The sequence below is a fragment of the Loxodonta africana genome, chromosome 13 (genome assembly GCF_030014295.1).
Source record: "Loxodonta africana isolate mLoxAfr1 chromosome 13, mLoxAfr1.hap2, whole genome shotgun sequence".
NCBI lineage: Eukaryota > Metazoa > Chordata > Mammalia > Proboscidea > Elephantidae > Loxodonta > Loxodonta africana.
The window spans coordinates 33,376,819-33,402,841 of record NC_087354.1 but is presented as its reverse complement, the minus strand read 5'-3'; the positions used below and the strand labels follow the sequence as shown (position 1 = coordinate 33,402,841).

At 38.7% G+C, this 26,023-nt stretch overlaps 1 protein-coding gene across 4 annotated transcripts in view; it reads right to left on the bottom strand.

The window, feature by feature from the left end:
* The window catches only part of ADAMTSL3 (ADAMTS like 3), a 416,580-nt gene that overhangs the window by 180,175 nt on the left and 210,382 nt on the right, over window positions 1–26,023 (bottom strand). For all 4 annotated transcript variants that reach the window (XM_064267196.1, XM_010593790.3, XM_064267194.1 and 1 more), the window contains exons 8-9: window positions 16,180–16,254; window positions 4,843–5,000 (exon numbers count right to left, since the gene is read on the bottom strand). In XM_064267196.1, the coding sequence (XP_064123266.1) occupies window positions 4,843–5,000; window positions 16,180–16,254 (233 nt within the window). The remainder of the gene's footprint in view (window positions 1–4,842; window positions 5,001–16,179; window positions 16,255–26,023) is intronic.

Below are 26,023 nucleotides of genomic sequence, written 5' to 3'. Positions count from 1 at the left end.
ATCAGTTCACAAAATAGTGGACAACCACACAATACTAGGAATCATGGCCTAGCCAAGTTTATACACACTTTGGGGAGGGGGCAGGGTACAGAATTCAATCCATAACATGTGGCTTCTCCAGGTTGTTGCTGAAGGAAGTGAGTACCCCATGAGGCCTTTTCCTCTTGGAGTCCTAAATACATCGTGGAGCAAAAGCTCATCCTCTGCCTTTTGCTTTCCTTGAAACCTACTTAATATGCTCCCTTGCTCTGGAGAGTGACTGTCATCATGATACATGCCTCACTACTCGCTTCCTCCATCCTCTCCCCTCTTTTCTTCTTTTACCCACAACCCACTGAGACAGAGGAACAGGTTTTCCACATCCTCTCTGGACATGCCCTGTGGTGTATGCCCTCCCTAGGGACACAAAGTCTATGGTCTGGCCTTACTGGGGAAGGGACATCCTCAACCTCCTCTCTATATTACAGAAGAAATGCTATGATTGAGTTCCCTAAACTCAACCCCTAAGTGTTACTGAGAATTAAATCAAATTAGAAAATCCTACTCTATTAAGATTGTCTTTCAAAAAAAAACAAAAAACTGTACTTTAATAATCCTGCTAACCACAACCCAATCACCCATCTGCCATACCACCACTTTTAGGTCCCCAAGGCAAACAGCTCAGCTGGCAAGGGGGATGGTCAATGTACACAGAATGGCAAAAGAGAAAAGCATATTTACATTTATGAAATTATATTACCCCTTTTGATCAGGAAAATGATATTTATAACAATAGTAAGAAAATGTACGCAAACTCAACAACCTCAAAATTCAACATTTCAGAATCGTTTCTAAAATGTATGGAATAGATGTTTATATAAAACTACTTTTAGAGTGTAGACATTCACACATCTAATTTAGCTGTGGATTCTGGCAACCTCTAGAGAAGTATCTGAACTGCTTATACAAGAAATTTTCTCAAATTTACAGTAATATATCATGAGATATTTCAAAATTTATGTGATTAGGGGCAAAGGCTTAACATGAGATGGAATCCTAATTGGGGTCCATGATAAAATGAGTAAATTTCTTTTTCTGTGGGGTAGTAACTCTATAAATGTATCTTGTGTTTTGAAACACCTGTGAATATATAGTTAGCCAGTGGCTGTACCACATTGCAGACCTGTGGCCTGTTCTTTGGGAGAAAGGTAAACAGAGAGCTTCAAATTCTGTCCTGGAGAAGTTAGATGTGCTACCGTAACTCCCCAGAAGGAAAAGAGAGACTCGGTGGGTGGAGAGTATGAAAAATACCTAGAGCTGATAGCAGACGAAACGGAAGACATAGGCTTTCATGGCTAAAACCAGTGGAAGAAGCATTAAAAGAACATCTTCCTACAGACACACAAAATACCTGAATGGGAGAAAAATGACCCCTTAAGAAGAAGACAACTAGACAAGACAACTGCCAGAAAAAGGTAGATTTCAGGCCATGAAGAAGAAAACCTTTTTTTTTTTCAATGAAGAAGAGGAGGAAAGCTACCAGCAGTAGTTAAAAATTAAACATAAAAAAAGATGTCTTTATCAAAGGCTTTTAACTTTATTTTATTAGATCATTCTCATGGGCATACACTTAAAGTTGACATTCACAAATATCTACCCACAGATGCAAATGTTCAGTAAATTCTCACTGAAGAATAGTGCCTATCTCCCCACCCAGCCAAGGAAGCATGTAGCATCAATTACTTTGTCAAGACTCTCTACTGCTACCTGGTGGCAAAATGCACATATTGAAGAAGCAGTAATACTTCAGGGGCTCTCATGCAAAATACCAGAGACACAGTGGCCTGTGACCAGGGTCATATGAAAGACACAGGTCATTCCGGAAATCAAGAATATGGTGAGAAATCCATTGGGAAAAAGAAAAAGTGCAATTTTCAAGAAGGGTCCAATCATGAACATATAGCTTCTTTTCTTAAAAAGGAGAAAAAAAGAAATCTCTGGCTCACCAGTAGAGTGGATTGCTAAACTTCAGAATCTGAGAGACAATAAAATCTAAAGACAAATTAGCATCCCACTGATGTCTACATATTTTACTCTCTATGTAAGAATACAGTAGTTTTCAACAGTCCATGAAATAAGGTCTATTATATGACTTTGGCTGGGGAGAGTGAATGAACATATCTTAGCACGCCCACCATTGTGGTAAACTAGCATTAAGTGGACAGAACTGGTCTTCACCTCCCTCTCATTTCTCAGGCAGAAGCCAGGTCTTCCATTTTTAGACCAGCTGCTCTTGGTTGATTAGAATGGAAAGAGACACTATGAAACACAAGGCTGGCAATCCTCAGTGACCTCACTTGCACTTTTAACCTCCCACTCAAAGTATAGCCATTACTTGATTGTGTGACAGGCCAGGAAGAGATGAATGGAAGCAAAGAATTCCTTCTCTTAGCAACAACACAGGCTGGACAGTACTACAATGTTGTGAGCAAAATAAATCTGTAAGGGACACCCAAAGGATATTTCCTAGAAACCCAAGTTATTTGGACAAGCTCACAAGTTAGGAAAAAACAATATCAGAGTCATTCTTGCCTCTTCACAAGTGTCTCTGATATTGCCAAGTACTCTCCCACCAAGCACACCACATCCCCAGAAGAAGATGCAGTAGGCATGAAAATGAGGCTTTATTCATACATGACTCAGGCAGTTGTCTGTAATGCCCGCTTTGATAAACATATATATTTTTAAACCTTTTCAGTCTAGAGAGATCCAAAGCTTTCCAGAAGGTGAAGCTGAAGCCCAGAATTGCTTATTAAATTGGAGAAAGCCAGAACTCAGAGACAGAAGAAGAGGACTCAGTATTAATTCAGTGGGCAGCATGCTGCTAAAAGGTACTCTATCAAGAGGTTAATACCTAATTTGGGCAAGAAGGTTTAAAATAGCTTTAATTACACAAGTAATATATGACCGCATTCTTCCTTTTTAAAAATTATTTAATTATGTATGTAAAGTATGAGTGCTTTCTTCTTTTCAAAAATTCTTTTTAAGAATTAGAATATTATAAGTAAACCTAAGACTTCTCCCTTCTGAAACAACCACTATGTCTTCAACGTGCAGTGTATCCTTACAAATCTTAAAAAAAAAAAAAAATCACACGAACACACATGCTCATAAAAATATATAGTTTATTGTGTGTTTTTATATATGGTATCAATAAACCATATATATGTTTTTTTATCCATGCTGATACTATAGCCAAATAATATTCTGAAATAGACAGGTGGCAATTACAGCTTACCCAAAACCTTCCACAATGCTACTGTCAAAGAAAGATAATGGGTAGATGGTTGAAAGGTTTGACCCAGAAGTCACAACCTTAAAAGTTTACAGAGGCTAGGCAGATAACATAAATGCCTGAATCAGGATGAAATGCAACTGATACTTATGCCTTCAATATTAGGGATACAATAGGGAGTGGTGTGAACCATGGCAAACTAGAGAGAATGTGTCCCGACCTTGAGGAGAGTAGCTGCTACCTAGTTCCAGCCAATTATTGTTATAGCAAACTGCATCTTTGTTGTCCCAATATTCCTATTGTTACAGAAAATAAATAAATAAATAAAAACCTGATACTTTAATGTAAAAAGCACTTGATTTTTAAGTGCTGGCCATTTAAAATTCAGAGATAAAAAATATACATACTCCTGTGCAGACTGACACTTGACTGGTCACACTGAGAGCTGAATTTGGACCACACAGTTTGCATCTCTGGTCTGAATCCATACGTATTTCTGCTGGCACAATTTATGTATCAATAAGACATTCTATGAGAAATTAATATGTGCAAGACAGACAGTTCTTTTGAAGGTATTGGTTCTTTTTATATGTAAAGCTATCTCAGTCAATTTGAGCTATTTTCTTTCTTCCATTTCCATTTTGAAATAAATTTTCGAAAAGGGATAGGACAAAACTACCCATTAAACTACCTCTTTCTTCTCATTTCCTAGGCATTTTCAACTGTATCAGAAGAGTGTCAAAGTGCCTCATCTTGAAAACTTATTGGCCCCTATACTTCATGTGTTCTAAGGGAGGGAAGATGGCCCAGATTTACTCAGAGAGGACACAGGCTCATGGTTACAGAGAAAGAGTCCTTCTGAGAACACCTTGTGACAAATGGCAGACAGAGGCCTGTTATGAGACATTATCTGGGAGAGAAAACGCTGACCTTGTATCTGCCCGCTGTAAGACCAGATAGTTCTAAGGTCCCAAGGTGGAAGTGAGGATCTTTGCTCAAAGAAGGAAAAGATCATCCTCTGTCCTCTCTGCTCTCCTTTGCAAAGAGAAGACATGTAATAGCACAATAAACCACAAAAACCAAACCTACTGCCGTCAAGTCGATTCCAACTCATGGCGACCCTATAGGGCAGAGTAGAGCTGCCCCGTAGAGTTTCCAAGGAGCACCTGGTGGATTCGAACTGCTGACCTTTTGGTTAGCAGCCGTAGCACTTAACCGCTATGCCACCAGGGTTTCCAAATAGCACAATACTTGTTTAAAACATGCTGTACTTAACCACCAACCATTTTCACCAAACCCCATCTAGATGTTTAAAGCTAAACACAGAGGCCGTGAATACAAAAACCGTCTTTTCTCTGTAAAAGCGAAGTTTGTTTCCTACCTATAGGGGTTTAGGAGAGATTAGCAATTTTTAGGAATGGATTGCCAAGATGCTGATAATTAATGGTACATGCTTTATATAAAAATCATCATGGATGAGTTTCCATTGAACAAACTTATTATTTTTCAGATTCAAGATGTGCTACGCTTCAGACGCATGGAGAAGTTTATGAAGAGAATCATCCTACCTTGAAAATGAAATCCGCCATCAGAGGTCCTGCAATCTTAAAGGTTTGCCTTTCTGACCCCCTCTGAAATTCAACTGTTGTGTTTTCTACAACAAAAACTCCAGGGCTGTTAAAGCTGTGCTCTCCTTTGCTTCCTTGAAGTGTTTTTGATTCAATAACTAAAATAAAAAAATACAATTCAAATAAGTACATATCTAAAAGCATTTTATTTCAAAAGACATTTTACAAATACAATGTCAGCATATGATATCAAAATACCTACTCTGTTTAGTAAACATCGATTCATATTGATGGAATAGAAATGTAAGATTTTTAATTGCCCAGAAAAAAGAGCTAACAAGAGCGCTAGGATCAGTTGTTGTTATGTTGTTAGGTGCTATCCAGTTGGTTCTGACTCACAGTGACCTTACGTACAACAGGACCAAACACTGCCCATTCCTGCACCATCCTCACGATGATCGCTATGTTTAAGCCCACTGCTGCAGCCACTGTGTCAATCCATCTCGTCTTTTTCACTGACGCTCTGCTCTACCAAGTATGATGTTCTTCTCCAGGAATTGGTCTCTCCTGATAACATGTCCAATGTACATGAGACGAAGTCTCGCCATCCTCGCTTCTAAGGAGCACTCTGGCTTCTTGGAGCTCTGGTCCACACAACTCTTTGGTGCCATTTCTACCATTAGAGAAAGGCCTAAATTTTTGTTTCTTTGCATGTTTTTCATGATGTAGCTATTACTGAGAGTAAAATTATATTACTCATTAACTACCTGTTCAGAAGATTTTTAAGCCTAATTTTTAGACAAAACGAGAATGAATCTCTAGTTTGTTTTTTGTCATTTTATTTGAAATAATTCTAGATTCACCAGAAGTTGCAAAAACAGTACAGAGAGGTCCCTTCATCTGGTTTTCTGCAATGGTTACATCTTGAGTAACTATAGTACAGTATCTAAGCTAGGAAATTGACATTGGTACAATACACGTGTATAGCTCTGTGCCATTTTATCACACACTATTACGATCAAGATACGCTCATCACAAAGATCTCCCTCATGCTTCCCCTTTATTCAGAATTGTGTTTATATGAACGTAAGTTCTTTTATATCTGCTACCGAAAAATGTTTACCTACAATTGCCTTCCATACGGGACACCCGGGTTCAATTCCCAGCCAACACACCTCATGTGCAGCCACCGCCCTTCTGTCAGTAGAGGCTTGTGTGTTGCTATGATGCTAACAGGTTTCAGCTGAGCTTCTAGACTAAGCTAGAGTAGGAAGAAAGGATTGGAGGTTTACTTCCCAAAATTCAGCCAATGAAAACCCTATGGATAACAGTGGTCCAAACCACAACAGTCAAGGGGATAGTGCAGGACCAGGCAGCACTGCATTCTGTGGTGTATTGGACCTGGTCACCATGAGTGGATTCGATTCGACAGCAGCTAACAACACAGTTTAAGCACAATAGCATTTCTGTATTATTTGAATGGTTTCTTTTTTTCTCCTTTCTTTTCTTTGGTAAACGTCACCATATTTAGAAGACCTGGTATGATGCCGAGAGAGCAGCAAAAAGAATACAGGGCTGCGAGTTGGGGCATCTGCATTTCTGGCCCCAGCTCTATCCCTACCTTGTTGCTGCGGGTTTTCATTGCCTCATTTCTAAAATAAGGAGTCGGAGCAGACAATCTCCCATGTCCTCTCTACTCTGAAACTCCCACTTGAGTTAATGGTATTGTATCACACTTTAATGATCTCCAGCAAAGAACACAACAGCACCAAAACCCTATTCAGATTAAAACTTAAAACATGGAAAACCTATAGAACCCAACGAGATGGTCTGGCATCAAGGGCTGCGATCTCGTGCTGCTGGGCTTGGTTGCTTTCATTTGCTGAATTTTTTTCCCTTCCCCTGGAGCAGCTGCAGGAATTCAAGCATGCTGGACAGACTGTATAACAGGCATTAGGAGACATCCCTGATTACCCCTGACAGGCAGGCTGGGAACCTTTCTGGGAAAATTCAAAGGCTGGACATGAGCTACTTGATCTGCAGGAGTCATTAGTGGTTGAAGAATACGGCTGGCTACTTTCAGGCACACAAAACCCCAACCACTTTGGCCCTGGTCTGCATGACCGCAGTAGATTTTTGGAAAGTGTGAGATTAAGTTCATTTCCTAGTTCCAATGAAGATATAAAACTGAGTGTTATAAAGTGAGCTGTCAGTAAAAATGAGATGGGAAACTGGAGATAGGAAGATGGCCCTAAACTGGATGCATTAAGCATCCAAAGTGAAGCAGGAAAAACAATGAGCATGAAGGCAATATCAAAATGCAAAATGAAGTTGGACAAAATCCATCTGCATACGAGGCATGCAAAACGTCCAGTTTCTAGATTGAGGTTTAGCCTACAATGACTTGATTAAATGCAAATAATATGCAATAAATTCCATTGCTGTGTTGGAGTGTAATTGCTTTACCACTGTGCAAACCTTTTGGATCACTGTCTTCCAAGTTTCATGGGGATGCAGAGTTGGGGCAGCAGATGTAAAAATCTGAAAAGATGATCTGGGAGGAAGGGAAGACCAAGCTGGGATGAAATTCATCCCCTAAATCATAGGCCAAATTTTCTGTTTGTTTGGTTTTGGTGTTTATTTCAAATGTCAGGTCTACTCTATTATTTCAACAGTGTCCAAGATCTTCAGTGACAAGGATGCTAAAATACAAGTAGTGAAATCAGTTTTCAAGTGTGCATAAATTACCCAAATCACTATTCTCCTCCACTAAACTATATGTTGTTGTTGTCGTTAGGTGCCTTCAAGTTGGTTCTGACTCATAGTGAGTCTATGTACAACAGAACAAACCACTGCCTGGATTTTTGTTTTCTTTATGTTGAAGTGTAATCATCATTAAGTGCTTCAAGTCCTCTTTGCTTTCAGCAAGCAATGTTGTGTCATCTGTATACTGAAGGTTGTTAATAAGTCCTCCTCCAATCCTGATGTTGCATTCTTCTTCATATAGTCCAGGTTCTCGGATTATTTGCTCAGCATACAGATTGAATAAGTATGGTGAAAAAGATACAACATTGACACACACCTTTTCTGATTTTAAATCACTCAGTATTCCCTTGCTCTGTTTGAAGACTACCTCTTGGTTTATGTACAGGTTCCCTATGAACACAATTAAGCATTCTGGAATTCCCATTCTCCCCAATGTTATCCATAATTTGTTATGATCCACAGAGTCGAATGCCTTTGTACAGTCAATAAAACACAGGTAAACATCTTTCTGCTATTCTCTGCTTTTAGCCAAGATCCATCTGCCATCAGCAATGATATCCCTCATTCCACATCTTCTTCTGAATTTGGCTTAAATTTCTGGCAGTTCCTTGATGTACTGCTACAACTATTTTTGAATTTTCTTCACCAAAATTTTACTTGCATGTGATATTAATGATATTGTTCGATAATTTCTGCATTCTGGTGGATCATCTTTCTTTGGAATGCGCACAAATATGGATCTCTTCCAGTCAGTTGGCCAGGTAGCTGTCTTCCAAATTTCTTGGCATAGACAAGTAAGCACTTCCAGCACTACATCCATTTGTTGAAACATCTCAACTGGTATTCCATCAATTCCTGGAGCCTTGTTTTTTGCCAATGCCTTCACAGCAGCTTGGACTTCTTCCTTCAGTACCATCAGTTCTTGATCACATGCTACCTCCTGAAATGGCTGAATGTCAACCAATTCTTTTGGTATAGTGACTCTGTCTATTCCGTCCATCTTCTTTTCATGCTTCCTGTGTCATTCAATATTTTGCCCATAGAATCCTTCGATATCACAACTCAAGGTTTGAATTTTTTTCAGTTCTTGCAGCTTGAGAAATGCCAAGTGTGTTTTTCCTTTTCAGTTTTCTAACTCCACATCTTTGCACGTGTCATTATAATACTTTACTTTGCCTTTCTGAGGCACCCTTTGAAATCTTCTGTTTGGCTTTTTTACGTGATCTTTTCTTCCTTTTTTTTTTGTTTCTTCCTTTTAGCTACCCTAAATTCAAACACAAGCTTCAGAGTCTCTTCTGATGTCCATTTTGGTCTTTTTTTTCTTTCCTGTCTTTTTAATGACCTTCTGCTTTCGGAAGCATACGCTTATTGTAAAATATCTTTTTTTTTTTTTCCTCCAATTATTTCAAAAGGTTTCCAGTCCTCTAAGTCACAAGCACAAGTTCTATAGAGAGGAGGTGGCAAACAGGCACTCTGGCCCTGATTATGTAAATAAGTAAGCAGTCAAAAGTGGGTGAATAAAGACAGGTTAAGTGATTTGATTAAACTGGAGTTTATGAAGGCAAAAAATTCTGATACTCTGTATTAACAAAACCACTGTGCTACAGTGAGGCGGAAGCCAATGGAGTTCTTCAGAAGACTCGCTGCTCCTTAGTGCCTGTGCCTCTCAACATGTCAGAAAAGGAGTTGGTGGTTTTTCCAATCAACAATTCAGATGATGTGTTAGCCTGTGAATCACCTTTAATTAAGTTTTTAAAAATCCATTACTAGCATTTCCATGTATTTATGGCAGCCCCAAGGTTGTGACAATGGGTGATTCAGGGCTCACAAGAGCTCTTGAGACCCCTGTTCAGTTTTTGCAGCACGGTGGCTGGTGCTGGGTGGAGACTCCTGGTTTTTGCAGCAAGGTGGCTGCTGCTGGGTGGAGACCCCTGGTTTTTGCAGCAAGGTGGCTGGTGCTGGGTGGAGACCCCTGGAAGCACAACGAAGGGAAGCAGCATGAGCCTCCTTGCCTGCTGGCACTGTCTACTCTAATTTCCTTCTCCTCTCTAGGCTTGAGAGTGGGGAGGAAGGGGATGTTGACAAAGAGATGATCTATGACCTCAAAAAGGTGACAATGAGAATCTCAGAATCTTCACCACTTAAGTCTTCAGTGATGCCTTCAAGTATTTTGATGCCTACTCATTATTTTTAAAAGAAATGTGTTGTAGAGTGACGATTTTCACCAAAGCCTCCTGCAACAGAGATTTTTATTGTAACATATCAGAAAACAAAACCAGGAAATTGGCTGCAAGCACTTAGGCTATAAAGAGACCAAAATACAATGAAGTACAATCTATAAGTACTTTTTATACAGTTTTCACAAGTGCTGATTCATTATGAGTAAGAGGCTTTTAACATATCCTTTAAATCACTGGAATACATACCTATGAATAAATTGCTTACAGACTATGATTGGTTAAAGTAAAGACAAAGAACTAAGATCATGACTGGGTGACCTTTTCTTTTTTTCTATTCTAACAATTTGGTCTCCGGGCTCAGGGGTCCTGGGTCTGTCATATGATGGTTGTTTTTGTTATGTGGGCTACGTATGATATTGGGTAGATCTTCAATTTGCTTCCTGGGGTAAATTGTTATTTAGTTTTGGTACACAACCCTGAGAGTCCGTTGAACTGGTTAGTGCACTGTGTCCTACCCCTTTGATGTAGTTTCTTATTATTTGAAGTCCTGTGTTGTTAGGTTGTTGTTAGGTGCCATCAAGTCGGTTCCGAATCACAGCGACCCCACGCACAACAGAACGAAACACTGCCCGGTCCTGAGCCATCCTTACAATCGTTGTTATGCTTGAGCTCATTGTTGCAGCCACTGTGTCAATCCACCTCATTGAGGGTCTTCCTCTTTTTCACTGACCCTGTACTCTGCCAAGCATGATGTCCTTCTCCAGGGACTAATCCCTCCTGACAACATGTCCAAAGTATGTAAGACACAGTCTCGCTATCCTTGCTTCTAAGGAGCATTCTGGTTGTACTTCTTCCAAGGCAGATTTGTTCGTTCTTTTGGCAGTCCATGGTATATTCAATATTCTTCTCCAACACCACAATTCAAAGGCGTCAATTCTTCTTCGGTCTTCCTTATTCATTGTCCAGCTTTCACGTGCATATGATGCGACTGAAAATACCCTGGCTTGGGTCAGGTACACCTTAGTCTTCAAGGTGACATCTTTGCTCTTCAACACTTTAAAGACGTCCTTTGCAGCAGAGTTACCCAATGCAATGCGTCTTTTGATTTTTTGACTGCTGCTTCCGTGGCTGTTGATTGTGGATCCAAGTAAAATGAAATCCTTGACAACTTCAACCATTCCTCCGTTTATCATGATGTTGCTCACTGGTCCAGTTGTGAGGATTTTTGTTTTCTTTATGTTGAGATGCAATCCATACTGAAGACTGTGATCTTTGAGCTTCATTAGTAAGTGCTTCAAGTCCTCTTCACTTCCAGCAAGCAAGGTAGTGTCATCCGTATAACGCAGGTTGTTAATGAGTCTTCCTCCAATCCTGATGCCCCGTTCTTCTTCATATAGTCCAGCTTCTCAGATTATTTGCTAAGCATACAGATTGAATAGGTATGGTGAAATAATACAACCCTGACACACACCTTTCCTGACTTTCAACCAATCAGTATCCCCTCGTTCTGTCCGAATAACTGCCTCTTGATATATGTAAAGGTTCTTCATGAGCACAATTAAGTGTTCTGGAATTCCCATGCTTCACAATGTTATCTATAGTTTGTTATGATCCACACAGTCGAATGCCTTTGCACAGTCAGTAAAACACAGATAAACATCCTTCTGGTATTCTCTGCTTTCAGCCAGGATCCATCTGACATCAGCAATGATATCCCTGGTTCCACGTCCTCTTCTGAAACTGGCCTGAATTCTGGCAATTCCCTGTCGATATACTGCTGCAGCCATTTTTGAATGATCTTCAGCAAAATTTTGCTTGCGTGTGATATTAATGATAAAATATTGTTCTATAATTTCCACATTTGGTTGGATCACCTTTCTTGGGAATAGGCATAAATATGGATATCTTCCAGTCAGTTGGCCAGGAAGCTGTCTTACATATTTCTTAGCATAGATGAGTGAGTACCTCCAGTGCTGCATCTGTTTGTTGAAACCTCTCAATTGATGTTCCATCAATTCCTGGAATCTTGTTTTTTGCCAGTGCCTTCAGAGCAGCTTGGACTTCTTCCTTCTGTACCATCAGTTCCTGATCATATGCCACCTCTTGAAATGGCTGAACATTGACTAATTCTTTGAAGTCCTGTAGATTCTGACGAACAAGTTGGCCTTTTGTGGTTATCGCCTGCTCTGGTTAGGTTAACCCTTTATCAGATGAATGAAAAGATGATGAAATCTTCTAATTGAAGGGCTATCACTGAGAAGTATCAGTCCAAGCTTCTTTCAAAAGAAGAAGATAGATAGCTGCCACTCAGTCAACTCTGGCTTATATAACAGAACAAAATGTTGCCTGGTCTTGCCTCATCCTCATGATCACCAGTATGTTCGAGGCCATCATTGCAGCTGTTGTGCTAATCCATCTCACCAAAGGTCTCCCTTGCCCTCACTGGCCCTCTGCCTCACCAAGCATGATGTCTTCTTCCAGTGTTTGATCCCTCCTGATCAAAGAAAGCCAAGTCGACAATGTTCTGCTGAGATTCATAAGGTTTTCACTGGCTAAATTTTAGAAGTAGGTCTTTAGGCCTTTCTTGTCTGTCTTAGTCTGGAATTTCCACTGAAACATGTCCATCATGGATGTCCCTGCTGGTATTTGAAATACCAGTGGCATAATTTCCAGCATCACAGCAACACATGATTAACCACGGGACAACAAACAGGCAGATGGCTAATGGTCAAAAGAGGAAAGGGTCACGCTAATCATCCCAAAGAGGCCTTCTTAAATTCTAAGAAGGCCATAAACATTCTGTTAGATAAACATGTAATTAACATTTAGCACAACTAGCTTAGTTATAAATACCTCCAACTTATACTAAGAGAAGCGCTGTATTTTTGTATTGTATGTAATTTTTTTTTTTTTTTACTTTATTCACCATCAGTTTCCTTTGGTCATTACGTATAGTAGCCATGTTTACATATGGTCATCAGACAGGACTTAGAAAAAAAATCAACTTTTCCTACGAATAATGGTGATTTTCAGTTTATGGCATCTTGGCTTTTTGAGTTTATTGCTAGTCAAACATTTAATGCTGAAATTCTGCTACAGTACAATCCCTTTGCAAAGATCCTACTGCCTTGTATTCACTGCAGGGGAATGTGGGACTATATGTTCACTATAATGCCAGGGCCAGGCTTGGGATGGGACTGGCAATTTAGGATCTGAATACCCTTAGGTCACATGTAAGACTCCACAGTTGCATTCCACTCCACAGCAAAAAGACTAATGGTACGGTGATGTTCCTGGGTGTTCTTGGTTCTTGATAACACGGCCTTTTGGAGGGTTATAGTTAATGTACATCTTAAAAGAATAATGTATTACTACAAAGTAAGCTTTATTGATTGTTATTAGCAGATACATATCTTTGTTACAGTTGAGAATTTAAAAAACAGCTGTATAAATCAAGAAAACAAAATTTTCTATATTTAGATGTCCAGAAATATTAACTAAATTCTTGGTAAATGAAGCCAGTTCCATTTATCAACAAGGAGGATTTAACTTTCAGAAACATTTCCAGGGCCAAGTGTGAGACTGGTCAGAAGAGAAAATTTTCCAAGCAACCGATCTGTCACTTTTAGAGAACTGGGACAGTACCAGTCCTGAGTATAGAGTTATGCTTAACATGCATGTAAACAAATGTTTTGCTTCAAATTACTCATTTCTAAAGGCTGTTTACTTATTCTCCTTTCAGAATTCATAAAACCACTTTTAGAGCTGAATCTTTGGCAATCACATTTAGTATCATGAGAAAATCAGGCCCAGGCACTTCGTATTTTTCGCTTGTTTTTTAAAACATCTTTATTGAGGTATATTTTACATACCATAAAATTCACTCATTTAAAGGGTACAATTTAATGGTTTTTAGTATACTCACAAGGTTGTGCAGCCATCACCATGATCCAAGTCAGAACCCCAAAAAGTAACCCAGTACTTTTTAACAGCCACTCCTCATTTCCCACTGCTTGCTCCCCACTGCCCCTAGCAACTACTAATCTACTTTCTGTCTCTTAGGATTTGCCTGTTGTAGAGATTTCACACAAATGGAATCATACAATATATGACTTTTTGTGACTTCTTCCACTTAACATAATGTTTTCAAGGTTCATCCATGTTGTAGTACATTTCACTACTTCTTTTCTTTTTATTGCTGAATACAAGCCCATTGTATATACAGGCCACATTTTATTTCCTCTTTTTGGCTATTATGAATAATGCTGCTATGAACATTTGTCACTTCATAATTTTGGATCCAAAATGGTATTTTATGATGTGATCACTCAAATGACTCACCAAATTTGGATCTGAATGATTACTCCTTGTTTCCAAAAATAAAACTCATATTTAAAAGGATAAAGATTTACTGTCATTAAGGGGCTACGGCCTTAAGGGCCATTTAAACAAGAAGTTTGAAAAATGTTTTCATGCTTCGCTAGAGAGAAAGCTTTGAATGAAATGATTTTTATACACCTGTATTTTGGGATGGGTTCTTTAGAGAATTAAAACCATGAAGTGTATATATATATGTGTGTGTGTGCATGTGTGTGTGTGTGTGTGCGCACACAGATTTATCTCAAGGAAATTGCTCATACAGTTGTAGAGGCTGGCAAGTCCCAAGTCCGTGGATCAGGCATCAGGCTGGAGACTTCTCCTCACTCATATAGCTATAGGGGCTGATGAACCCAAGATAGGCAGGTCAGACAGCAGGCTGCTGACTCATGGGCTGCAGAGGCCGATGAATCCCAAGATTGGCAGGCAATACAACAGCCTGCTGGTTCAAGACCCAAGAACCAGAGGCCAGATGATGACGAGCCAGATGCAGGATCCAAAGCAAGCAAGCGAGTTTTGCCAGAATGGCCATCTATATATTGGATGCAGGTCACACTCCTGAGGAAACTCCCCTTACAAATGATTGGCTGATCACATCAGATCACATCATGGAAGATGACTACATCATTACATAACTGCCAAACCACTGAGAATCATGGCCCAGCCAAACTGACACACAGCCTTAACCATCACGGCCTGTAAACATTTTAGTATGTCCGTAAAAAAAAAAAAAAAAAAGTCACACTCTTTTAGTCATAATTTATACAATAAAATTAAGAGTAAAAAAGGCTTTCTAGTGAATTGTTTACTCTCATTGTTACAAAGATGTTCTCTTACTTCTTTAATTTAGATCATAATATACCATAGAATTTTTTTTTGTTTTTAATATTTTAATCTGTACTATTGGTGACCATGAACATTTTTAAGAAACATACCAATAATATTTTGATATAAACTTTTCTCAAAGAACATTTCTGGTTGGAATATTCTGGATGCAAAATATACAAAATACATTCTGCCTCACAGTGGCACAGTGGTTCTGTTACACACACACGCACACACACATACGATGCAGGCACACACATACAATGCAGGCACGCACATACAGATACATGTGCATGCAAACATACACATGCATGTACACACATGTGCACATGCACACTTAAAATCACCAAAAATGAGATGCTTCTGGCCCTGAGAAACTCTTACGAATTAAAAATTTCAGATGGTGGCCCAGAAACAAATTGACACAATATGTAACTCTCTGATCTAAACCTGGATTTGTGTGGTTTTAAAATAGTTACAAATAGTTTTGTAGTTTTTATTGGAAAAGAAAGCTCCTTCAAGGTCAGACGGGCCAGACAGGTGGATACCCATTTTCCTCTGAATAGGACTAAGAAAGCCAGCCCCGTGGCCACAGGGAGACCTTGGGAAAGAAGAAGACAAACTCTGGCATTTTCAGTTTCTTTAGATCCTAAGAGATCAGAAAAACTAAGACAGATTATGTGCCTGTGGACTTTGTTCAAGGAAACAATACCATCACAATACTCTATTGTTTCACACCCAGTAATATCTGGAAAACCAGTTTCTACTGTCAGGGCTCCATAGACCAGAAGTCACGATGTATGTTGGCAACAAGCTTGTCCTCCTCAGCTATATTCATTGATAAGGTTCTGTTTTAAATTTTTTGGGTTTTTTGACCCAAACTGCCAAAATCTCCAGATCTCAATTCCTAATACATTCTCAACATAAAAACAGTTTGTTTCAAAAATAACTTGATTTTCTCTCCCATGAGGGGATTAATTCCAAACTGGTATATTTCTCACTGGGGCACAGAAAAAAGAAAAATTCAGGATATAGATAATTTCTCTGGTGATGCAGACTAGTTTAGAGTGGTGGGCAAAAAGTCCCTGAGATGTTTGTCTACCAAGCCATTAACACAGAGACAAAGAATTTGTTTGGGCTAAATAAACTTTCAGCAATTAAAAAAACGTTAAGATTAAATTCTACTTACAGAGATGTGCAGGCCCTTTCACTGTAATTCTCACACTGCGACTTCCCAAAGGGACAGCAATGGCATTTTCTTCCCCTACGAAAGAACGTAAATAAGACCAATGTAGTAAAACTTATGCGCTAATCTATTTCCATAGAGTTGATTCCAACTCATAGCAACCCTACAGGACAGAACAGAATTGCCCGATAGGGTTTCCAAGGCTGTAATTTTTACGGAAGCAGACTTCCACACCTTTCTTCCACAGAGTGGCTAGTGCGTTTGAACTCTCAACCTTTCAGTTAGCAGCCAAGTACTCAACCTCTGCACCACCCGGAGTTCCTTCGTGCACTAAAGGCCCATCGAAATAAAGAAGTCAATCAAAACGAAGGGTACTTACAAAGTGCTCTTACCAGTATTCTACTTCCATTTGTAAAGTCAAGGAATCTTTCAGAAGCACTACTATGTATGCATAACGCACATTAATAGTATTCATATCACCTATCACCTCAATTACCTTCATTACCCAGGCCTCAAGGAGCCCTGGTGGTACAATGGTTAAGCACTGGGCTGCTAACTGAAAGGCTGGCAGTTGGAAGCCACCTAGCGACATGGGAGAAAAACCTGGCAATCCGCTTCCAAAAAGATTTCAGGCTAGAAAACCCTAAGCGGCAGTTCTGCTCTGTCACATGGGGTAGCTATGAGATGGAACCAACTCAAGCATACCGAACAACAACAGCCCAGGCCTCACAAAGCTTGATTTGAAGTCCCAAACTAGGACCCTCAGGCCAAACCCAGTCACACCCATTCTTTTACATATTGTTTATGGCTGCCTTTCAACCACAACAATTAAAAAAAATCGAAAACTGAACCATTGCCATCGAGTCTGTTCCTACTCATAGCGACCCAACAGGACAGAAAAGAACTGCCCCACAGAGTTTCCTAGGAGCACCTGGTGGATTTGAACTGCCGACTTTTGGTTAGCAGCTGTAGCACTTAACCACTACGCCACCAGGGTTTCCTTACCACAACAATAGTGCTGAGTAGTTACTGCAATAGAGAAATGCAGCCTGCAAAGCCTAAAATATTTACTATTTGATCCTTTACAGAAAAAACTTAATGACCCCTGATCTAGGTAATTACCTAGAATTTCTGGTTCTCATGGATATTTTTTCATATTGTTATGTAGTGTAATAATTTCATTTTTATGGCCACATAACAGTCTAAGCTCACATATAAAATATTTGGAAACCATGGTGGCGTAATGGTTAAGAGCTACAGCTGCTAACCAAAAGGTCAGCAGTTCAAATCCACCTGGTGCTCCTTGGAAACACTATAGGACAGTTCTATTCTGTCCTGTAGGGTTTCTATGAGTCAGAATCGACTCAACCACAATGGGTTAGTCCCCTATTTTAACATTAAGTTTCTTTTTAAATGATACTAGTACATTATCAATGATATGAATTACTTAGAGCAGATGTTTATTGTTTATTTGCCTGACTTATAAAAAATAATTTCTTTACTATAAACTTGGGATGGAGTTGCTCGGTGAAAGGATATCAATATAGTTGTTCACTTTTTTATAAGTTTTACTAAATAAGAAATACTTGTTTATTATAGAAAATTATAAAATGCAGATAAACAAAAGGAAAAAATCTCAAACTATTTCTAACCTTACCACCCAGAGATAAATGCATTTAACATTTGCTAAATGTTCTTTCAGGGTTGGTTGTTTTTTTTTTAAATAATTTTTATTGTACTTTAAGTGAAAGTTTACAAATCAAGTCAGTCTCTCACATAAAAACTTATATACACCTTGCTACACACTCCCAATTATTCTCCCCCTAATGAGACAGCCCACTTTCTCCCTCCACTCTCTCTTTTCGTGTCCATTTCGCCAGCTTCTAACCCCTTCTACCGTCACATCTCCCCTCCGGACAGGAGATGCCAACATAGTCTCAAGTGTCCACCTGATCCAAGAAGCTTACTCCTCACAAGCATCCCTCTCCAACCCATTGTCCAGTTCAATCCATGTCTCAAGAGTTGGCTTCGGGAATGGTTCCTGTCCTGGGGCAACAGAAGGTCTGGGGGCCATGACCACCAGGGTTCTTCCGGTCTCAGTCAGACCACTAAGTCTGGTCTTTTTATGAGAATTTGGGGTCTGCATCCCACTACTCTCCTGCTCCCTCAGGAGTTCTCTGTTGCGTTCCCTGTCAGGGCAGTCATCCGTTGTAGCCAGGCACCATCTAGTTCTTCTGGTCTCAGGATGATGTAGTTTCTGGTTCATGTGACCTTTCTGTCTCTTGGGCTCGCAATTACCTTGTATCCCTGGTGTTCTTCATTCTCCTTTGATCCAGGTGGGTTGAGACCAATTGATGCATCTTAGACGGCTGCTTGCTGGTGTTTAAGACCCCAGACGCCACTCTTTAAGGTGGGAAGCACAATGTTTTCTTAATAGATTTTATTATGCCAATTGACTTAGATGTCCCCTGAAATCATGGTCCCCAAACCCCTGCCATGCTAGCCTTCGAAGCATTCAGCTTATTCAGGAAACTTCTTTGCTTTTGGTTTAGTCCAGTTGTACTGACCTCCCCTGTATTGTGTGTTGCCTTTCCCTTCACCTAAAGTAGTTCTTATCTACTATCTAATTAGTGAATACCCCTCTTCCACCCTCCCTCCCTACCCCCTCTCATAACCACAAAAGAAGATTTTCTTCTCAGTTTAAACTATTTCTCAAGGTCTTATAATAGTGGTCTTATACAATATTTGTCCTTTTGCAACTGACTAATTTCACTCAGCATAATTCCTTCCAGGTTCCTCCATGTTATGAAATGTTTCACAGATTCCTCACTGTTCTTTATTGACGCATAGTATTCCATTGTGTGAATATACCATAATTTATTTATCCATTCATCCGTTGATGGACACCTTGGTTGCTTCCATCTTTTTGCTATTGTAGACAGTGCTGCAATAAACATGGGTGTGCATATATCTGTTCATGTAAAGGCTCTTATTTCTCTAGAATATATTCCGAGGAGTGGGACTGCTGAATCATATGGTAGTTCTCTTTCTAGCTTTTTAAGGAAGCGCCAAATCGATTTCTAAAGTGGTTGTACCATTTGACGTTCCCACCAGCAATGTATAAGTGTTCCAATCTCTCCACAGCCTCTACAACATTTATTATTTTGTGTTTTTTGGATTAATGCCAGCCTTGTTGGAGTAAGATGAAATCTCATTGTAGTTTTGATCTGCATTTCTCTAATGGCTAATGATCGTGAATACTTCCTCATGTATCTGTTGGCTACCTGAAGGTCTTCTTTAGTGAAGTGTCTATTCATATCTTTCGCCCATTTTTTAAAATAATTTTTATTGTGCTTTAAGTGAAAGTTTACAAATCAAGTCAGTCTCTCACACAAAAACCCATATACATTTTGCTACACACTCCCAATTTCTCTCCCCCTAATGGGACAGCCCACTCTCTCCCTCCACTCTCTCTTTTTGTGTCCATTTCACCAGGTTCTAACCCCCTCCACCCTCTCATCTCCCCTCCAGGCAGAAGATGCCAACATAGTCTCAAGTGCCCACCTGATCCAAGAAGCTCACTCCTCACCAGCATCCCTCTCCAACCCATTGTCCAGTCCAATCCATGACTGAAGAGTTGTCTTTTGCCCATTTTTTAATGGGGTTATTTGTCTTTTTGTAGTTGAGTTTTGCAGTATCATGTAGATTTTAGAGATCAGGTGCTGATCAGAAATGTCATAGCTAAAAACTTTTTCCCAGTCTGGAGGTAGTCTTTTTACTCTTTTGGTGAAGTCTTTGGATGAGCATAGGTGTCATTTGTTTTTAATATATATGTAACAGAAAATAATGAACACTACCTAAATGTCCATCAATATGGGAATGATTAAATAAACAATGGTATATTCATAGTAAGGAGCCCTATGGTGCACTGGTTAAGTGCTTGGCTGCTAACCGAAAGGTCTGTGGTTTGAACACACTAGCCACTCTGTGGGAGGAAGATGTGGCAGGCTACTCCTGTAAAGATTTACAGCCTTGAAAACCCTGCAGGGTAGTTCTACTCTGGCCTGTAGGGTCACTACGAGTCAGAATCAACTCAACAGCCACGGATTTGGGTTTTGGTTTGGGTATATTCATACTAAGCAATATTCTGCAACTGATAAAAGTAATGATAAGAAGCTACATGGCCTAATATGGAAAAATCACCAATATAAATTGTTGAGTAAAAAAGAATAAGTTAGAAAGCAATACATATGATGTAATCCCATTTATAGAAGTATATGCATATAAGTATTATGTTTTTATGTATACGTACATATATATTTTGTAGCCACATATACATGTAAATATATTACATTATATTGTGTGTAAATTCATAGAATGATACTGTATACATATAAAGGTGTATACATGCATAGTATACTGTGTAACTGTGTATTAGTAAATAACAGAATGGGATTTTAATAATTTAATCCTTTAAATGAATGGAAGGATTTCCACTAAACTACTGACAGCACTCACCTCTTGGGAGGGCAGTGAGAGTAAGGACATGAAGAAGAATCTAATCTATATTGTTTGATTTTTCTATTAAAAATTGTATTCATGTGCTACTTATCAAATAAAAATCGTAAAGGCTAAAAACTAAAAATAAACATTTTTATAAAAGAAAGGAGGCATAAAGGAAATATAAGACCAGGGCCAAAAATGTTTCCTGGATGAGTTTTGCAAAACCTTAAACAAACAGGTAACTCTTGGATAATGGGAAGACTGAAAGGTTTCCAGTTCATGTTATAAAGTCGACAGAGCTCTGATACTCATGTTAAACACAGAGAGCACAAAAATAAATATAGAACAAATTTTAATTATGACTATGGGTATAAAAATCGTAAATAAAACAAAGTAAATCAATTCTAGAACTGTATAAGAAGAATTATACACCATGAGTAAATAGAATATGCTCCAAAAATGATTCAACATTTGGAAATTTTTTAACATAATGGATTGTATTAACAGATCAGAGAAGTTAAGACAATAAGATGATTTTAATAAATATAGAAAGGTAAGTGATAAAATTCAGCATACGTTACTGATAAGACTCCTATTAAAGGCAAGGATAGAAGGAAACATTCCCAATTTGATAAAGAAAGTCAGAAGCTATGGGCAGACTTGATACTCTTAATGGTAGAACATTAGAATCATTTCTACAAAAGCCAGGAACAAAGCAAGAATTACCATCACCCTTATTTTTCCACACTACTGTGAAGATCTTTGTCAGTGTAACTAAAAAATAAACAACTAGTAGTAATATATATTAAAACAAAAAACTCAGTGCCATCGAGTCGATTCCGACTCATAGCGACCCTAGAGGAATTTAAAAATCCTATTATTTATAGATTATATGACTATTAAGTTAAAAATTCAAAAGGAACAAAACTATTACAATGAAAAACAAAAAGTTCAGGAAAGTGTCCAGATATTAAACATATAGATAAATAGCTTTCTTGAATCTGAATAAGTATTTAATCAGTAAGTGTGTATATGTGTGTGTTCTATAGTATTTCCTAGTTCTGTCTGCCGAAAAGCCTAAAAACAATGACCAACCCAGTATCAGTGCACATTCCTCACATCCATATTGTACCTCTGAATACTATTTCCTACTAAATAAAATCAGGGCTTTTTGGAGAAATACTCTAGGTCTGAATAGAAAATGAAAAAGGTAATCCTGGAACATCTTTGCCTAACGAAAGCAAAGAGACGCTCAAAGACTACTTGAGTCATATCAAAATTACTCAAGAGTCAACTTGAAGAGTCTTCAGATGGACAATTTGAGCATTAATAAGAATAACAACTTCAAGAATGAATCACAAGAAATATGTTAAAATCCATGAGTTCATAATAACACTTAAAGTCACTGGTTACATTTTGAGGATGCTAGGAACGAGCTCACTGTTTTGAAAGCTGGCAACTAAAAAGAATCATGCATTTACCATGCCTTTCCCGTACAAACTATTCTTCCAGGGAACCAACAGTTGATTAAGGGAAGTTTCTTGTTATAGAAGTATCCAAACTCATAAATAAAGGACTGATAGGATATCATCATTTAGGGCAGGATCATTAATGGCTACAACATCAGAAAAAGAGAGACAATCATATATTATATGCCTCCTAATACAATGCAATAAAAAGTACATAACACAAGCCTTTAGATCTAACTACTCTTTCTAGGAAATGTAGAAACAGAGGAACATGTTAAATCACACCATGGGGATGTAATCAGAAAAATACAAACTGTGGGAACTCTATAGGAAAAATGGCCAGTTTGCTGAAAAAATAAATTTCACTCTAACAACAAAGTGAATAGACAACATACGGACTGGGAGAATATTTTGGGGAACCTTATATCAGTTAAGGGTTTAATGTTCAGAATATATAAAGAACTCATACAACTTAACAATAAAAAGACAACCCAATTAAAAAAAACAATGGGTAAAAGATCTGAGTAGACATTTCACCAAGGAAGATATTTCAATAGCCAACAATGCATGAAAGATGCTCAACATCATTAGCCATTCGGGAGATGCAAATCAAAACCATAATGATTAGGTACCAGTTCACTTCCACTAGGATGGCTGTCTTAGTTATCTAGTGCCGTTATAACAGAAATTCCACAAGTAGATGGCTTTAACAAACAGAAATTTATTCTCTCACAGTCTAGGAGGTAAAAGGTCAACTCCTGGGGAAGGCTTTCTCTATGTGTTGGTTCTGGGACAAGGTCATTGTTATCAATCTTCCCCTGGTCTAGGAGCTTCTAAACACAGGGACCTCGAGTCCAAAGGACATGCTCCACTTCTGGCACTTCTTTCTTGGCAGCATAGGTCCCTCTGTCTCTGCTTGCTTCTCTCTCCTTTTATCTTCTATAAAAGATGATGTGGGCCACACCCCAGGTAAACTCCCTTTTCATCAGATCAGAGCTGTGACCTGAGTAAGGGTGCTGAATCCCACCCTAATCCTCTTTAACATAATTTAATCTTGCCTCATTAAGCACAGGCAGAGATTAGGATTTACAACACATAGCAAAATTGCATCAAATCACAAAATGGAGGACAACTACACAATACTGGGAATCATAGCCTAGCCAAGTTGACACATATTTTGGGAGGACACAATTCAATCTATGGCAATGGATAAAACACAAAAAACAAACAAAAAAATGGAAAGCAACAAATGTTACTGAGTATGTAGAGAAATTGGAACCCTTATCCATTGCGATAGGGATGCAAAACGGTAAAGTCAATGTAGGGAACAATTTGGAAGTTCCTCAAAAAGTTAAACATAGAACTACCATGTGACCCAGTAATTCTACTCCTAGGTATATGGCCAAAAGACTTGAAAGCAGTGATGCACTCAGACACACGCACACCAATGTTCACTGAAGCACTATTCACAGTAGCCAAAACGTAGAAACAGATGACTGGCCAAACAAAATGTGGTATGTACAGACAATGGAATATTACACAACCCTAATGAGAAATGAAGTCCTGAAACATGGTACGACATGTATAAATCTTGAAAACATGCTGACTGAAGAAGTCAATCTCAAAAGAACAAATATTATATGATCTCACTTATATAAAATTTCTAGAATTCCCAAAGCCAACTCTTCAGACATGGATTGGACTGGACAAAGGAGTGATCTTCTTGGATGAGGTGGACACTTGAGACTATGTTGGCATCTCCTGCCTGGAGGGGAGATGAGAAGGTGGAGGGGGTTAGAAGCTGGCAAAATGGGCATGAAAAGAGAGAGTGGAGGGAGAGAGTGGGCTGTCTCATTAGGGGAAGAGTAATTGGGAGTGTGTAGCAAGGTGTATATGGGTTTTTGTGTGAGAGACTGACTTGATTTATAAACTTTCACTTAAAGCACAATAAAAATTATTTAAAAAAAATATCTAGAACAGGCAAATGTATAGAGACCAAAGGTTATTAGTGGTTACCACGGACAGAGGGAGGGAGAGAGGAGGACTCATTGTTTAGGAACCACTGAATTTCTGTTTATGGTGACAGAAAAGTTGGCAACAGATACTAGTGACGGTAGCACAACAGGATGGATGTAATTGATGTTACTAAATTATACATGTGAAAAACATTGAACTGGCAAATGTGTCATATATAATTTTACAGCAATAAAAAACAAAATTATACAAATTGAAAAAAGCAAAAAGAAATAAATTTCAAGGAAAAAAAGAGGAAGTTGATACTTATACATTAAGAGAATTGAGATATACCATCCAAATGCAACATACAGACATTACTTAGAGACTAATTTCAACAAGCAAGCAAAAACGGCGCATTAAGGACCTCCCAAAATGCTTACCTCCATAAAAGCAATGAGAATACTGGCAAAAACTGTCAGCACCAAATTTTTCAGAACTGAAAATTAACCAAAGGCTTGCAGCAATCTAGAGAGCAGTTATTGAAGGGAAACGACTGAATCTCAGTAAGAACAACAAGTTTTGTGGCATTTTACCTTGCCCTATTCCCATTCACCTTCCTAGCTCTGTGGTAGCCTTGAAAACCAGCAGCCCACAATGGAGGTGAAAACCAGCCACCTGGCAGCCACAGGCAAGGGCAGAACAGGGTTGGAGCGCCTTCAAAGGAATTTCAATTTTCTCTACTAATTGGAGTTGAGTAAGAGCTCATGGGGTGGTAGAGGTTAGCTTTTCCGTTTCACTTTACATTCTTCTGTACCCTCTGAGGAGCCCGAGTGGTGTACTGGTTAAGAGCTACGTCTGCTAACCAAAAGGTCAGCAGTTTGAATCCACCAGTTGCTCTTTGGTAACCCTACAGGACAGTTCTGCTCCATCCTAGAGGGTTGTTATGAGTTAGAATCGACTTCACGGCAATGGGTTTGGTACCCTTTGAAATTTTTACCAAAAAAGTATTAATTTTACAATAATAGTAAATTATTAATATCTATTATACATACTCAACCACCTCCTCTCACCCCCCTCCCACACCAGGAAGGATACATACTGATATAATTACAGTTGGAACCTCTTGGTAGTGTAATTGACTATATGATATCTTTATCATTTTCTTTTTCTTTGCCTGGATATTTTGGATTTTCTACAAGCATATTTTATACACACACACACAGACACATACATACATACATATATATATAAATATATGTATATATATATATATATATATATAGTAGCTTGGATAGCTCAGTTGGTAGAGCACCAGACTTTTAATCTGATTGTCTGGGGTTCAAGTCCCTGCTAGGGCATTATCCTCATTTTGGAAACCCCGGTAGCATAGTGGTTAAGAGCTAAGGCTGCTAACCAAAAGGCTGGCAGTTCGAATCCATCGGGTGCTCCTTGGAAACTCTATGGGGTAGTTCTACTCTGTCCTTCAGGGTTGCTATGAGTCAGAATGGACTCGACAGCAATGGGTTTATGTTTATATATATATATATATATATATATATATATATATATATATATATATATATAAACATTTTTCCTAAATTTTTATAAATATGTATGTATATGGAAACCCTGATGGTGTAGTGGTTAAGTGCTACAGCTGCTAACCAAAAGGTCAGCAGTTCGAATCCACCAGGCGTTCCTTGGAAACTCTATGGTGGCAGTTCTAATCTGTCCTATAGGGTTGCTATGAGTTGGAATTGACTCAATGGCACTGGGTTAATATATGTTATATGTATGCATATGTTTGTTTTGAAAATACATATAAATAAGAAGGCTCAGTTGTGCTTAGCACTCCCTTGCACAGTCTTTGTGTACTTAGGCTATAATGTCTTTGAGAAGCCTTTGCCTATCAGTGTGTG